This window comes from Bidens hawaiensis, unplaced genomic scaffold, assembly GCF_021521415.1.
Source record: "Bidens hawaiensis isolate Kalapana, Puna unplaced genomic scaffold, B.hawaiensis_p1.1 tig00018244_1, whole genome shotgun sequence".
In the NCBI taxonomy this organism is placed as follows: Eukaryota; Viridiplantae; Streptophyta; class Magnoliopsida; order Asterales; family Asteraceae; genus Bidens; species Bidens hawaiensis.
The window spans coordinates 232,997-250,699 of NW_027492761.1; the positions used below are offsets into that span (position 1 = coordinate 232,997).

General features: G+C 33.6%; 1 protein-coding gene across 1 annotated transcript; it reads right to left on the reverse strand.

The window, feature by feature from the left end:
* Positions 1 to 14,625: 14,625 nt before the first annotated feature.
* Positions 14,626 to 17,411, reverse strand: LOC143555659 (guanine nucleotide-binding protein subunit gamma 2-like). Its single transcript, XM_077045178.1, has 4 exons — positions 17,288 to 17,411; positions 15,775 to 15,827; positions 15,649 to 15,693; positions 14,626 to 14,865 (listed from the first exon to the last, which is right to left on the reverse strand). The coding sequence occupies exons 1-4, from the start codon at positions 17,396 to 17,398 to the stop codon at positions 14,781 to 14,783; spliced, it is 294 nt and encodes a 97-aa protein (XP_076901293.1). The 5' UTR covers positions 17,399 to 17,411; the 3' UTR covers positions 14,626 to 14,780.
* Between the last annotated feature and the right edge of the window lie 292 nt (positions 17,412 to 17,703).

Sequence of the window (17,703 nt, forward strand, 5' to 3'; positions counted from 1 at the left end):
TATATGTAAAATATGTATTATATGTAAAATATGTATTATATGTAAAATATAATACATAAAATATGTAAATATAATATATGTAAATATGTAAATATAATATATGTAAATATAATACCTAAAGTTTTCATAATATGTAAAATATGTAAATATAATATATGTAAATATGTATTATATGTAAAATATGTAAAAATTGGACATCAAAGAAACAAACCAACCTAAAAAAATTGTTATTAGTTATTTTCTACTTATATAACTTTCATATTTCTACTCGTATTATATTCAGTAAATATTTTAAATTAAATTTTCTAACCATTTTATAACTCAATTGTCAAATAGTTTTAACTAATAACTCATAGATAGCTAGGATAAATGAAGGGAGAGACTAAAAAATTATGAGAGAAAATTGATTATATTATAACCCAATTGTCAATGATTTTGACTCATAACTTATAGATTGGTAGGAGGAGTGAAAAGAGAGATTAAAAAAATAGAAGAGATATATTTGCAAAAAGTTAATGTGAGATTTACGAATCATCCTAGTTATTTTTCTTTTAATTTTTTTTAACAATAATTACTTTTCTTTTATTAGTATAAATAGATATTTAGATATTATTTCATATCTAAGTCCTATTATTTGAAAGTTGAAACTGTGTTTTGTTAAATTTACGATTTCCTTTAAAAAAAATCCTTAATATAGCCAAATAACTATTATGATGTCTGTGATTTTTATATAATACCACAATAATTAATAATGTTATTTTAATTAAATAATAATTTTTTTAATGACTTGCATAGTAACATGACATACCCTTGGTGAAAAGGATAGATGAAAGGGACCCCTCAATTTCTTTTTGTGTAGTGAGATTCCTGATACAAGTTTTATTTATTTTTCTTTCAAATAAACTATTTTAAGTACTTTATTATTTTATGTTTTAAAATAATTATCTGTGAAAATATATTTGTTTTATACTTATATAGTTTTAGTATTGGTATCGATATCGTGGAAGATTGCATAGAAAGAAAAGATACCATTTTTAAGTGAGTATTTGTATTTTTTAAATATGTTTTACCTTTTTAAGAAACAAGTATTTAGGGTTAAATGTAATCATGTAAACGAGTCGAGCAACCTATGGCTTATTTGAGATTTACTAACTCAGAGTTTGTAACGAGTCAAGTTTAAATGAGAGAGGCTAGATTGGACTTTGGAGCCCCTTTCACAAATGAGTTGAGACTCCGATTCACATGTCAAGTTTGACTAGACTCGTATAGTAAACAGCTTAATGTTAATTTATATGAATATAATAACTTTTATTTTATACGAATAAGTATATCATTACATATTTTACATATTAAATATTATTATATATGATTTCATAATAAAATATATACATGTTATAATTAGTAAATATTTAATAAATAGTAAAGCCTACGAGTCTTAGCCTAGCTTAAGTTTGAAAAGTTATTAAAAACACAAACTTGAGTTTTAGGTGTAGAGTTCGATACCAACGTAGCTCAAACTTAATTTTGCCTAAGTTTATATGAGTTTGAGCTCGACTCAGCTTATTTAGTATACTACCCTTACTGGTGTGGTTACTAAAAAATAAAAATTTGATAATACTAATGTTAGAAAAATCAAAAATAGATTATTATAAGTCACTTCTATACAGTTTACGTGTCTTATTCATCATTCATTGATAATGGTATTTATACATCTAATAATTAGTTGATTATAGTAACCTAATAAAATCAAGTTAAGATAAAGATATGATAAAATATTAGTTAAATAACTAAATATAAAATGCCAAATCATTGTAAATTTAAAAACTACTTACTGTTGAAATAAGATTAGGCTGAGGGGTGTGGGGGCTCTAATGGGGGCTTTAGTGGAGGCTCCAGCCAATAATATTATAACGTGTGGCAGAGAGAAAAACTGGATAAGGGGGGTGTTGGAGCCCCCGTTGGAGCCCCTGGCCCTGGTGTGGAGGGGCTCCAGCAGGGGCTCCAGCGGATTTTTTTTTATTTTTTTATAAATATATTCAAAAAACGTATTATTAAAAAAACTCATAAATTATTAAAAAAAAACACACATTAATAAAAAAAACACATTAATATCTAAAAATAAAATAAAAATAAAAGTACTAAAAAAAAACATTATTCTTATTCTTCGGCTTGGTCTTCTTCGATCAACCTCTTTCGGATACGTTCCTTTTGCTTTTCCATTAGCATTTGATCGACCAGATTTAGGTTACTGAAGTCTCTAGTAAGGAAGTCCAAATCTCTCATTCGACTTTTTTCCTTTTTGTCATTAGAGACCACCTCCATGGTTTTGTTGAATTTATTGAGGGATTCAACAAGATTGGCGATGTTTACGGCTTCCCCCTCAGCCGGTTTTTTCCCCTTGGCGTCCCTTCCCAATGGCCGCCTCCTCGGCGGTGAAGACGTTTCCTCCTCCGCAATGTTTAGGTCGAATCCAACGCGGCAATCCGACCCGATTGAAGTGCTATACGCTCCAGACGAACTAGTTTTAGTCCGTTTCGGCCGTACTTCCGCATCAACGTCCGGCGCCACCAGCTCAACCCACTTGGAACACCTTTTCAACCTCTCCCACAACTTTAAATCGTCCCACGTCTTCACCGTCTCATACCTCCGCAAACACTCCTGCTTCCACTCTTCGACCGTGAAATTGTAAACCGCCAAATCATCACTGCCACTTGGTCTCATACGACCGCTGTTCCTGTTGAAAAGATTAGTAAACAAGCCGACAAATTTTCTGATTTCGGACCACCGACCCGAAATCATATCGGCGTTCCGCTCTGTACTCCCAACGAGCGTATAGAACATCTCCCTAACCTTTGTCCAAAAAATCTTGCTCTTTTGGTAGTCGTCTGCAAAATGAATAAATAAATTAGATTTCCATTTAACTTTTTTATTTAACTTTTTTATTAAAAATCATTTTTAAAAACGTTAAAACAATTACCGCAACGCCGATCCTCAGAAATGACTATCCAAGCCGGACACAAGGCTTCCTTCTCATCCGATGACCACAGAGTGGTTTTCCGTTTCGTCCTCGGAGTCGAAGCCGGTCCCGACCCGTCCGTTGCAACTTGTTTTTTCCGGTGGACGCGTCTTCTTGGTCCCGTAGCTTCACCGTGTGATTCTTGTGTCTCCGGAACAAAAAAGTTAGGAGACGGTTGTATGTTGGATAGTTGAAAGCCAGATGATTGTTGCGGCTCCGAATAAAACATCGGTTGGTGCGGTGACGACCATAAATCGTCGTCAATATAATCTGAATATAGGTTTGGGTACCAATTTCCAGCAATTTTTTTTAAAAAAAGTTGGGAAGATGGGTTGATTTTGGGTTTTATTTTGAAGTTGTGGTGATTGTTTTATGTGAAATGGGTTTTATATAGGAAAAAAAACTTTTTTTTTAATTAAATAAGAGCCCAACGGCTCATTGTATATGTCCAACGGCTAACAGCACACTCCCCTATGTCACTTTACTCTTTCCTCTGTCGCTAACCCCATCACGCCTGCTTTGTTTTTCGTGCTCGCGCCCCGCTAGCGCCCCTCTCGCACCCTGGTGGTGTGGTGCTAGCGCCTGGGGGCGCGAGCGGAGAGGCTCTAGCGCCACCGTTGAAGCCCCACACCCCTCAGCCTTAAGGATGAAAATGAAATACTTCACTAAAATCCAAGCACACTTAATGTAGATGGCCAAGCCAAGATGATTACCAAAGACTTGAAATTTTCCTCCAATAATTATTGGTTTCAGAAAATGAGATGTGTTGAATTGCGCACAGTGAATTAAAATTATAAAATCCATGTATTAAATAACTGTATTAACGGCCAAATATAATAGATAGAAAAAGAACACTAGGATCCAAAACTACAAATCAAATAAAACGGAATCTAATTACCACCAAGAGGCCCCGTTCGATGACATGGTGTAGCCAGAAAGAATATATTTTGCCTGGGTTTATAATTTATGGTACGAGACGATACGGAGTTAAAACAAGTTTATTAGAGCTTAACAAGTTTTATGATTCAAACTGTGGCGGATAGAAGCTTAAGTCAGGGGGTATAGACCCCACTCAGCTATCACTAGCCCTTAGTAATTTTTAAAATTTTTGTAGTGGTAAATCAAAGTTTCAACTCAATAACCAAGTCTAACTCATTGAAAAACTATATTTGTCAGTGATCAAAATAGAAGAACAAAGGCCTAACATAGACAGTTCAAGCGAGCACGCCGTCATTGACCATATTCCAATCGAAATCAAAAGGGATATTAGGTTCGATATCATTTTGTGAATTAGAGTAGTCGCATTATCATAAACATCCATTTAAAATAAAACATGATATATATATATATATATATATATATATATATATATATATATATATATATATGTAGGGTTAGGTTAAAATAAAAACCCACTTGAGTTGTGAAAACTTTATAAACTCATTCTTAACCACATGTTTTTAATTAAAGTTTAAATCTTGTGGTCCACAATTAAAGTTAATAAAAAATACAAACATAAATATAACATTTTCTCTATTCTAAAAACATATATAAAAATTAGTAAACAAATGTTAAAAAATAGCAAAACATTTATTTTTTCCGATTTTTCGCTGTTTTGTATTAAATGTTACAACATATATTACGTGTGCAAAAAAAAAAACGATGTTACATAGGGTTTTTACAACTCAAATGAGTTTTCATTCTATACTTCCCCTATATAGGTAGACAAACAGAGATTAAATAGCAGGTAAACAAGCATGATAGATAACCTAACATGTTATTTCCATCAATAGTTGTATATCGAATGTATTGCCGAAGGTTTTTTGTGCAAATACAGTCGATTAGGCACAATATAAGCGATGATTCCGTCCGATTTGCATATAGAACGCCAATTAGGCACGTTACAACTATCGATTGCCCGTATAAACCGACGATTAGGTGCATAAGCAATGACATCAGTTAATCGATGCTCGATTTCGCATAAATAGTAAATTAGTGCACATACGCAGTACATAGTTAACGTATTTTGGCTGCAAATTTGTTAGATATGTTAAGTGAAAACATATGCTTGATTATGCAATTATAATGCACATATGTATTACACTATAAATTAGGCGTGTTGACATGCATATTTGAATTTGTTGATTATTATGTTAAATTGCACTTGTCTGGATGTGTATACCGTTATGTGTACACTGAACAAAATATTGTCATTATATGTTTGAATATTCAATTAGAATGCACACGTATAGTATATTATATATTTGTTGTGATGTTGAATACAAACACATATGTTGAGTATTGCACATATGCAGTACACGAATCGCGTGTTTGGATGCATACGTGTTATAGACACGCGGACATACGGTTTTGTTGCACGTGTGTATTATGATGTAACACAGATATGTAGATGATTGCATACGTCGAGTACTTCACATACGCGTTAGAGCATATGCTTGTTTATAAAACATATACGCAGTGCGTGTTATGGACATTAATGTTAAAATGTGTTAATGTTTGTTTGTATGAAATACGTAACCGCATGTCATTTCAGTTTATAAAATGTTCAGTAAAAAGTACATAAAACCTAAACAATTGATTTTTGTTTTTTCATAATTTAGGTAACCAAAACGAAAAAAAAGGGAAGATGAAATCAAGAATAATTGGTTCGTTAAATGCTTAATGGCAACAAAAAGAATATTATTGCAATTATGTATCATCATGACAGTAACATTTAAGTTTCAGGAAAAGGAAAACGAAAATGTGATACATACGACCCATCGAAGCCCATACCGGTCCCAATAATGGTGGACAAAGAGCAACCGGTTCAAAAAGCCAAAAGAATAAGCTTCGTATACCAGCTACAAAGGAATGGAGAGATGGCGAAGGACAACAACGGTACTGGTAAGTTACGTAATACATATATTGCACGTATGACCAAACATATTGATGTTACTATTATGTTGAAACAACAGATGATAAATCACGCGAAAAGAAAAGAAATAGGGGAAGCCACTAAACGACGAGGATGCTAACGAAGGTATATAACACATTACATTTTCTCAAAAAATAATAAACGTGTGCCTTACATAAGGGCGTTATGGTTATATACATGTGATGCATACATGTATTACACTATATCGCATATCTGTACAAATATCATCAGTATAAATGAAAAACATATTGTATGTATGCAATACAACAAATTATAATAACTGTGTATTACATGTGTTTGAGGGTATGATGTAATACATATACGCATTACGTACGTATTACACGTACGTATCGCGGATGTATTATTCTTACATGTGTTGCTGTTGCATAGCGTATGTATTTTTTTACAAGTATTACACTTGTTTACGTCGTGTTTACAGCAGTGCAACGCATGTGTGAGGTACGCATGTAAACATGTGTGTACAGTCACATAAATGTACACATAAATGTTTTGCTAAAAAACGCAGGTAGGAAAACGTACAGAAAGGAAAAGAAGCATGGTGAGAAACAGGGGAGGACATCTGATGATGAGTCTCATGCTAACACCGGTAAAATATAACATACACGCGTATCACGTATGTGTATAATCATGATAATGCACTCTTTTTATTGAAATTTTGCAATCGGTAGAATGTGCGGGCAGGAAAGGAAACAGAGTGCAAAGCAGGGGACAATGACATCGATAGCGTCAGGTGTCGGAGCAGGTAAATATAGCACAATTATGCAGTATTATGATATCACATTATCATATAAGAAATAACGTTGCATGCAGTTCCAATGGTTGTTCAATTTTGGTGCTTAGCTGATCATTATAAGTTAAATTAATCTTTTGACTCGGTACGCCCACCAACTATTTGATGAAATGTCTAAATGAACTCGTTGTTGTTGGTACTTGAATCATAACACACTATCATGTTAATTTTGATTCATAATTGTCAGTTTTGTCGAGTTAGACTATCCTTAATGTTAAAATGTATTATCTTTTTCAAAACAATATTGCGATAGTGAAGACTTATTTGCATACAAAATATTGACCATTAGCAAATCATACAGAAACTTGTTAAATTCGTGTTATCGTTGCTTGAAATTGTAGCATGCTTTGTTAAAGACTTAAAACCTATTCATATTCTCTTAGAAGGTTATTACAATCCTTTATATTTCATTAATCTTATATAAATCGGTCTTTGTTTTTTTTGTGTGTTTTCATAGGCTAATATCGTAACTCGGTTCGAGACCAAATTGCCGGGCAATGAGGATATATTGCTATATGTACATTATATGGATAAAAATTCTTTGGTTAATTTTGGGTCGACTATGTAGCATTAATGTGTTACATATGTAGTATTGGTGTATTACATATATGCAGTACTAATATAGTACATATACGTATTACTACCGTATTACATATAAACGTTAACTGTTTGCTTTTAATTTATAATTAGGTGATGGGGAGCATGAATCAAAGAAGAGATCATAAAATGAATCTGCGATGCTTGAAAAAAATTCTGGAGTTTAGAAAACCAAAGGCGTGAAAGAAAATACATGCTTTGAAATAGGAACCGGTTCGCCTTCACGTCAAATGTCTGCTGGTGTTAAGGCGATGCCAAATAAACGATTAGATGTTCTTAGAAGCTTATGATTGAAACAAACGTTTAAGACAATATGAATATTATGATACTTTCATACGGTGGTGTTAATTATTATGATGATAATATTAATGCAACATTTGTTTATGTATACTACATATATGCAATATAATACATTTGATTGTATGATTTAGATAAGTTATAATTACATTACATGTATGTCTTACTGTGATTGCATATATGCAGCAGTTCCATTACATATATAGTTTGAAACAATTTAATATGATGATATGAATTGCATTACATATATGTAGCACTAATGTATTACACATATGTAGTACTATTGTATCACATACATGTATTACTACTATATCACATATAATATTAACTGTTTGCTTGAACTTATAACTAGGTGCTGATATACAATGTTAAAATACACATAGACTATTTAAAGTATACACTACATATGTGTGAGACGAACATATAAGCTTGAATGCAGGTTGTAATTTGATTAATAATCATGCTTCAAATATGATTACACCATTAAATATTGACAATCTCGTTGATTTTTTCCCCATCTTTGTCGGTACATCAAAGTTGACATGCACATGGCTACTAATAAGGCGGCTATAGTTATATTGCATATGTGTAACATATGTTGAACTTGCTTGGGCATTCCGTTCAATATAATTATGGTCTTTCCAAGGAGTAATAAATGTTTCTGAACAAATACATACTGATTTAAGATATACTAAGCATGTGTAATGTTATATTGCATATATGTAGCGTACAAAAATAAGATTTTACATTGTTGATTAACACCACCTGTTTGCAACGAAAACACCATTAGAATGTATTGTAGTAATTTAAACATATGAACTCGTTTGAGTAAAAAATCATATAACAAAATGTAATAGTTGTGAAATAAACATAAAAGTAATATTAAATTTGTGTAATAATTAGACAGCATTATACATACAAAACCTCAAATTACATGTGTATAGTAGATGCATTGCTTGCTGACTTTTGTTCAACACCGACAAGTTGCAAGAGATTATACTACATATACGTATTACATAAAATAAGATGATACCTTGTTGTTTAGCAATAAAAAATTGCAAGAGATTACAAATAGAATTGCTAGAACTTGAAGCAACAACAACATAGGAGCTCTAATTAGGCATTTCAATCAAACATAACATGGTCTTCACTTTGAGTAATAACAAGTAACTAGTGTTTTTACCCGCGCTTCGCTGAACGAGTCCTTGTTTTTTACATTGATTGTTGCGAAACCAATACCTGCAAAATGTTGCAACTGAAATAAGAATTTATATAGTTAAACACAAAGGGTAAAGAGTGACTGGTAATTATAGTCACGTTCAAAGAGAAAATAGTGACCCAACATAGCAATGCATCAAAGTACATATAAACAAACATCTATACTATTTATTAGATACAATTAGAGTTCTAGAAAAAGGCATTTACTCAAACACATGGTATGCGCAAATTAAAAGAAAACTCCTAAAAGGAAGCGTCTACAACAACAAAGAACAAATGCAACATGCATATGCAAAATTATAATAAAAAAGGTATGGCCCGTCAAAAACAACTCCAAAGTGCACACTTCAATTACAAAAAAAAAACCATGCATTTAGTCGCACCTGGTGTGAAATTCGTAAACCGCCTTCAACAACAACAAACAACAACGATACACAACGAAAAAAAATATAGTTTATAAGCCATTAATACATGCATCTACAACATGCACTAACAAAATAAGTAAAAGAAGGTTCAGGCAGTTACAATAATTCTAAATCTCACATTTCAATAACAGATTTCCAACCAGGCATTTAGTCGAACACCTGGTATGCAGTCCGTAAAATACCATCAACGACAACAAACAACGTCACACAAAAGGAAAAACGCAGCTTCTAAGCCATTAAAACACATGCATCTACAACTAAACAAAGAAGAACTCACGAAAGGGAAAAAAAACAAATCACTTTACCTGAAACAAAGTTGCGAACAGTAATTGAAATTTTAGATGCATGAAGACAAAATTAACCGTCACTTCTTTTTAATAGCTATCTACAATAACAATCTGTAAGATAACCGTCACTTCCTATTTAAGAGTAATATAATGAGCAAATTAGTGTTAATTAAGTATATATTAATCATATGCAACTTTCTATTACATATATGTAATATATAAAATTATATTACATGTATGTAGTATAAAAATAAAATGTTACCTTAGTTGATTAACACCAACAAACTACAATGTTATACCATTATAATTGATAGATTTTGAATCAGTATCAACAAAGGAACTAGGTTAGGCACTCCAATCAAACAAATTAGGGCTTCTCATCGATAAACAACTATTAATAATCTAAACTCGGAGTTACGTGTCAATTCTAATGGTATACTAGTTAAACAAACACAAATTTGTAAGAAGATAAATAGGGTGGAATCGGAAATACCTTCAGTTTTCATGTTAAAATTATTGAAATTAGGTTAAATTGATCTTCAATAGAAATTGAGATGTAACAATGCTCGAGTAAGGAATCGATCTTCAATAATTAGGGTTAAGAATCATAGAGTATGATGTATATTACGATATGTTTGTTGAAAGCATCGCACATGGCTAGGGTTTCATTGAACAGGGGAAGTGTAAAGACCCCGAATCCCGGGAATCCTACAGTTGGTAATCATATCCACAATTTCACAAAAATTTAAAACCAAGCAATTATTTGTATTTAAAACCAGTTCAGAGTAAATAACAGCGGAAAAAGTTTAAGTATTAAAAGTCCCAAACACGGGTACAAGTGCCCAAAATCGAATGTAAATAAAATATTCGTTTTATTTGAAATCCTTGACCAGAAATGCCTTCAACCTTTTGAGTAGTCTCCAGCACGTCCAAGCGGTAACCTCCAATCCTTAACCTGAAAGTCAAACTAACATACACACAAAGTCAGCTAGAGCTGAGTGAGTTCAGGTTTTCATAAACAATATTTCATACTTTATTTCAAAACTTATAATTCTAAACAATAGAGAGGATAATAATAAAATAATTAATACAATTCACCAAATAATACATTCATCATCGAACACACGTACACGGGCCTCTCCACCACGAGTTAAGACTCGAGTAATATATTTGACCTGGACGCGGTAAGACCTAAGGATGTGACAGGAGCCTCTCCACCACAGGTCAAACCCGAGTAATATATTTGACTCGGTCACAACTTACACATCCAAGCACGTGATACGGGCCTCTCCACCACGGGTACAACCCGAGTAATATATTTGACCCGATCACGGCTCAACATACAACGAGCCTCTTCACCACGGGATTTTAAAACCCGAGTAATATATTTGACTCGCCAAAATGATGATCACGCCACACGGGCCTCTCCACCACGGGATTTGAAAACCCGAGTAATATATTTGACCCGGCCGTGATCACCATGTACACACACGTCAATAAGCCTACTCACATCATTCTTAGTCACGAGGAACTAAATATCATCACACAACCGTAGGCTATAAGGTAACACATACTCATACATACACACACACACACACACACACACACACACACATATATATATATCATCCCATACGTGAACTAAGTAAATAGGTCTACTCATATTCAATTACTACCAAGTCTATTAGTATCCTCGAGTCTAGACCATCAATAATGTATGTAACCTTAAAGGATACAAGATCATAAACGAGTCTAAAATATCCTAAAACATGTAAAATAATTCAAATATAACTTTCAAAGTGCACAATCACGAGTGAGACCATGTAATACCATTAAATAGTTGTAACGGGTAAAATCGTATAAAATTGGATTTCGGTGTGTATGCTAGCCCAAACGTAAAAAGAGTAAAAAGGGCATCATGAACTCACCTGAGACGAGCCGCACAAATACCAAAGGGTTGGAGAACCTCAAAGCCAATCCACAGTTTGCAAGCTTGTCGGATTGCCCATAAGGATTACTAACTAAACGTACCGACTCGCTTATCCTACGAGACGTTCTAACATGATTTGATTGACCTAAAGCCTTGACATTACCAAATTCAATTACATCAGCCCCCGAGGCCATGTATTTACAAAACCACCCTTAGTTAATCCCGGGGACAAAGGGTCCCCAATTTACCCTCGAAAGTTGTTGACTTTAACGAATACGCGCGCTAACGGGTTGTTTATGCACTTAGATACCGACTCAGCCCCGTGTGGACCAAATTTAGTAAAATTACAGCCAACAAGTCCACACGACGCTACACGAGTTGAATGGGTCGGTAATTCGCAAGCACGATGCACAAATTACCAATAAACGCGAACTTGCGCCGTACCGACCCGTTCAAGTAACCGACAACCAATTCACCCCAAATACTCAAAAAAATCAGTTTTTCACAGCCAACATATCATGCCAAATCTACAATATTCGAATTGGTTGTCAATTCCCTCAAACAACACGTTAAACACAACAACTCACAAACTAGTCAACCGAATCCTAGTTTTTCAAACTATTAACAATTGGCCGACCTAACCAATTCCAATGACCATGAAATTTTAGTATGTTGTAAGTGACATACCTAGGAAGTTTGTGGTGCAAAAACCTTAGCCGAAACAGCCCCGAAACTGCCCAATTGGACAGCCACCCGACAAGCCTAAAAACAACCGAATTTCAACGAATAAACGCTCCATGAGGATGAATTAAGGTGAAAAAGAGTTGTATACATATAATACCGACCTGGAATTGAAGTTTGGATGGCCGGAATGAGCTGGTCTTGCACGAAAATCGAGAAGAGAGGGGGAGGGAGGGCGTCGATCGGACCAGCTAGGTTTAGGGTTTTATTATTATTTTTTTGTTTATAATATAATAATAACACATCCTAGCCCTCCACTTTACTAATGGTTAAATTTGTAAAAAAAGTTAAGTGAGAAACGTTTATGAGGGTGGCCAGGAGCTCTCGGAAGAATGCCGGGTCAAGCCCGAAGGTGCACACAACGCTAAAAGGTTAAACCTTTTTATCGGAAATTTGTGGACGTTACAGGAAGCCAAGCTTCTATATCACAGGGGAAGCAAGCAATGTGTGTCCAGGTCTATTGAAATGCAATTTTACAAATATAACCCTGTGGTTAGGAGTTTTTTAGTTCTATTCCTAACTATGAGTTTTCTCTTGATCCTTCCCCTATATATATATATATATATATATCAGGTTCTATGGTTTGAGTACTGAGTTTTTATGTTGCATTAAACTGTTGAAGTTCTAATTCATATGTTAATTCTGTTTATTGCTTAAACATTGTTATAATTGAAACAAAACTGAAAATATTGTTTAAGTTTTATCTTTTAAATTTAATTTCTCGAGTTATATAAAACAAAAACTGAAAATGATTGAATTTTGGCTTAAATTTCTTGTCTAGAGGTGTCATGGAACATATTTATAATTGAAACTCTGGGCCTAGCAGTTGATTCGTTAAGAGTTTTGGTTTATCAACTTTGTCAAAGGGATGAGATACTCGGAAAGTGTTGCTTATTGTTTGCCCCCACTGAATAAAATTTTTAGATCCGTCACTAAATTCAAACATGTCGACACATTTAAGACATGATTAAATATGCGTTCAAACAAGTTAAACACCAGTTAATGGCTTGTTTAAAGATGTTTATAATCTAATTAAAATAAAATAAAATATATGGCACATGCATAGTAACCGTACGCCCTGCCCCTACCCCTACCCCGGCCCCATTGTTTCAAATATGTTAAGGATCATATAGTAGTTAAATTTTTTATGAACTTTTGTTTTACTACACATGTGATATTTATGGTGTCCATAAACAAGGCATGCCGTGTAACCTATTTGTAAGTAGGTTCGTGTGTTGAAAAAATAACACCATTGGTTATCGTGTTGTGTTTGTATCTAGTATCACATATACATATGTCGTGTCTGACCGGTTATGCCATCTCTCAATTCGACGACCTCTACATGAACTCATTATCTCAGTTTGAATTCTTGCAATGTTCTTCCAAGCACACACAATAATTTGTTTAACTGAAAAATTCTTCATATATTTATACTGAAGTTTAAACAATTAACGATATTGGCCCGAAGGTTTGTCGGTTCGGTTTCAAATATCCACCATATTTCCTATCACTTCGAATTTTGAAACCACCTATTTCTTTTTGGGTCATTACATGATTCCGCGCAATCTAACAAATCTTTTTATTAGTCACCACTACCTCCCGATAAGAATCATCACATATAATTGCTTCGAGCATATCAATAACATGAAGATGAACCTCGAAAAATGATATATAATATAACAGTTAAGCTTCAAATTTATCAACCACCAGCTTCCAATCATGCCACTCTTAGGGGTATTGATTCCATGAATCGTACCCGTGCCACAAGCTTTTCATGTAATACCTCGCTATTGTCAATATAAATGGAAAAGGGAAAGAAAGGATCCGCTTGCAGCATAAAACCAGAAGCCAGTTCGTGTCAAAAGTATTATTCACAAAGCTTTGGTCTTGATCTTTATGAACACAAGTTCGAAACAACAATTTATTTAAATCGATTATTGGATTGCAAAACTGTGTTCCATACTCGTCGAGTACCCGATTACTCATTACAGCCGCCAGGTGTTAGCTATATCCGCTAGTTCGCTAATAATTATTCGTTGCATCGAGACGGGTAAAACACAAATACGCTCTTTTAGCATCCTCTTTACCAACATGCCTAACATAAAGATTCAACATTTTAATCAAGATAAATAATCTAGGTAACAAAATTAAACCCTTTAAAAGGTCCAGCAACAAAATTTAAAACACAAATGGGCTCAATTAGCAACCAACAAAAAAACAGTTTCATCCACAAAAACTAGATCTTTTAAAAGCATACCACTTAGTTAGAAAAGATGGGCTTAGTGCTCTACCTGCACCCTGTTTGCCAACAAAACAACATAAAAAGATGCAAACTTTAAGTGAAAGAAGCATGATTATCTGCAAAAAGTAAACCCAAATTGATAACTGTCATAACTGTCAACAACACTTTCTCTACAAACAAAAAAGAATTTGGCGTTTCTGCACAAGGATGGATTTCTCAGGTAAAGATAACTTTCTCTGTATTTGTAATAAGGTTCAATGAATTTATGATAAATATTACTGTTAAAGTATCCAGCATCTGCAGCCTGACTTATCTTGAGGTCCCTCAAACCATTGATCCCATGATGGATTTGCAGGCCCAATTGTCCTGCCACCGAAAACAAACCAACCGTATAAAATTACCTTTCTGCCCTCGCCAATCGTATCCATCATGCTACATAAAGAGTACTACACTTATACTTGCAGTCACATATGGCTTGACAAATTGGGTGTAAACAAGCCAAACCACTTGTGAGTTGAGATCAGCTCGCTAAAAGCTTGAATTGAGACAAGCTTAAACGAGCCTGAGCCCCATCTCAAACTTAAAAATAAACATGTTTCACAAACGAGCCCGAGCCTAAGCTTCGCTTATCAAGCTTGAGCGGGCTCACGAGCCTGTTACTTATATAACAACATAATAAATTTAGTATATATTTATCTTATTATTATTATTAAATAAAGTTTAAAATAACTAAATAATATATACATGTCATATACAAAAATTATACTTAAAAAAAAGTTATTAATGCATATAAATTAAATAACTAATAAACAACAAATGAGTCAAGTCCGAGCCAAGCTTGAGCCTGAAAAACCACTCGCGAGCTGAACTCAAGCTTTAGAATATATAGCTCAAAACAAGTTGAGCTCGAGCTCTGGTAAATTAAACGAGCCGATCTCAAGCATAGTCTAGTTTGGGCTCAGCTCAGCTCACCTCAAATAAAAAGTTATGGAATCAGGTGCTTACCATTGCACCACTCCTTGAAGGCTCCTAAAGGGTATTTTAGACATTTAGTTGATGATTACATACATTTACTAAACTTTTGCATTATTATGTTATCTAATCCAAATATGTTAATTTTCTTAACGAGCAAGAAACGAGAGAACTTACTTGGGAAGTAGTGGATCCGGCCTTGTTCCAACATTATTCAGGATTCTGTCAAAACAATGATAACAATTATGTTAAATAATCATTAATCACAAATAAAAAGAATTAATAAAGCATATTCATACTCACTCCTTGCAAGCAACTGAGGCTGATTCCATTTTCTCAAGCTGATCCAACTCCTCCTGCACAAATGAGTGTTTAATTATTTAATACATGTTTTATAAACAAATCATATATAAACCATCAAAACTATAAACCATCAAAGAGACTTATTAAGTCAAAGCATTTTCTTTCTCATGCAAACTCCTCCAACCTGCAAAGGTACTTAACATCATGGATTCATGGTGGTATAACAAAATTACCTAACTACGTCATCTTCTAACCAAGTTTTAGAAACTTAATTTCCAAGATGTATTTCCTACTTCACAAGTCTTTTTGGTCGTTTTATGTATTAGTTTTTTAGATAATTAGGATTTTTAGATACTCTAAAAGAACCGATTATCTCTGATTATTTAAACTCTAAACAGCAAAAACACGTCCAAACACTATCTAGTATCTTGTACAACCATTTTATGGCAGCTGATAATCTCACTATTCTCAATTATATTATTACTTTAGAATGGGAGATCGAAACACAACTCTATGACGACGTTTCCGTCATTTGTAAACACGGCCCCATGAGATAAAAGAGTTACCCCCACAAACGATTTCCAACATAAACACGAATATACATTAAACGTATGATAGTATAATATCTTAACTTAATAAAGAAAACTCACCAGACTGTTTAAAAATAATGTACTGGTTGATTTAACTCTAATGTAATGTGTACTTACAGACACCTAACTACCTAAGCAATAAGCTAAAAATAGTGATAACATGTAAAAAATGGCGACGTAATACAAGAGATATTCAAACCGAACGTTTTAACTCAATCCATAGTTTCATATGTTGAAATTAGTCAGTCACTCAGTCCAAAACATTTGGAATTAAATTTAATTAATCTTGAACTACAATAATCTATTTTAAGGATACCAACGTTATATCCATTATCCATTAATCTTGTACAACAAATGATTAATTTACTATAAATAATTTAATTTCATTCAGAACAACAGGAAGTACTATAATCATAAAACCGCAATTTCGAAAACATCAATCCATTCTCCTAAAACTCGGAAGGTAAGGAAACGACGCGATTAAATCTCATTAAACTTTGCAGATCAAATTTGAACTTTTCCACGAACCATAACTAAGTCCTAGGGATTAATTTATAGATCCCTAACTATTATATCAAACAATGCCCTCACTAAACCAACCAATTATATACATACTTACAAAAACATTAAGCTCATATCAGACTCAAAATCAAATATCTACAGTGAAGAAAAACAACATATTGCAAGACAGAAACAGAAGCTTACAATAAACTGATTCCATTTTTCATTATATCGAAACAAATTGACAAAAAATTTGAAAAAAGAAACCCAACTTTATAAAAATTAACAAGAAACAGTAGTTAAACACCATAAATAATCTCAGATTAAAAACTACAAAACAAAAGTTTGAATTTTGAAGCAAACCCATATAAATTAAAGCATCAAGAACACCAAAAAATCTATAAAAAAAATAAAAATCAAACCTCCAAATGACGAGTTTCTTGTTCAAGCCTCTTCAATTCAGCCGAAATTCGATGCTTTCCTCTGGTATCTGCTGCACCCGATCTTAGCGGCTCCGATTTCTCCGTTTGCATCGCTTATTTTCACCCTAAAACGAGCAAAATTGCAAACCCTAAAGAAAGACAAACGGGTCAAAACTGGATACTCATGACAGCAAAATTCACTCCGGGAACAGTTTTATCTCATAATGGCAGCAAAAGATTAATAAAAAAGACACCTTTTTTTTATGGTGTGATGAAATTCGGTGGCAAATGAAAGGGGTTTTTTGATTGATTGATTGATTTGGTGTTGGGTGAAAAGGGGCCCAAATGGGTTTCTTGTTACTCTAAATTTGTCTTCGGTGGAGATGATGGGTCTACGCTCGAGACTGGAGGCGTGG

What these genes read in the sequence shown, in the direction of transcription:
- LOC143555659 (XM_077045178.1), bottom strand. Translation starts at nt 17,398, where the DNA reads ATGCAAACGGAGAAATCGGAGCCGCTAAGATCGGGTGCAGCAGATACC. An exon ending in AAGAAACTCGTCATTTGGAG is followed by an intron (nt 15,828 to 17,287) that starts GTTTGATTTTTA and finishes TCATTTGTGCAG; the next exon opens with GAGGAGTTGGATCAGCTTGA. An exon ending in GCCTCAGTTGCTTGCAAGGA is followed by an intron (nt 15,694 to 15,774) that starts GTGAGTATGAAT and finishes TTGTTTTGACAG; the next exon opens with AATCCTGAATAATGTTGGAA.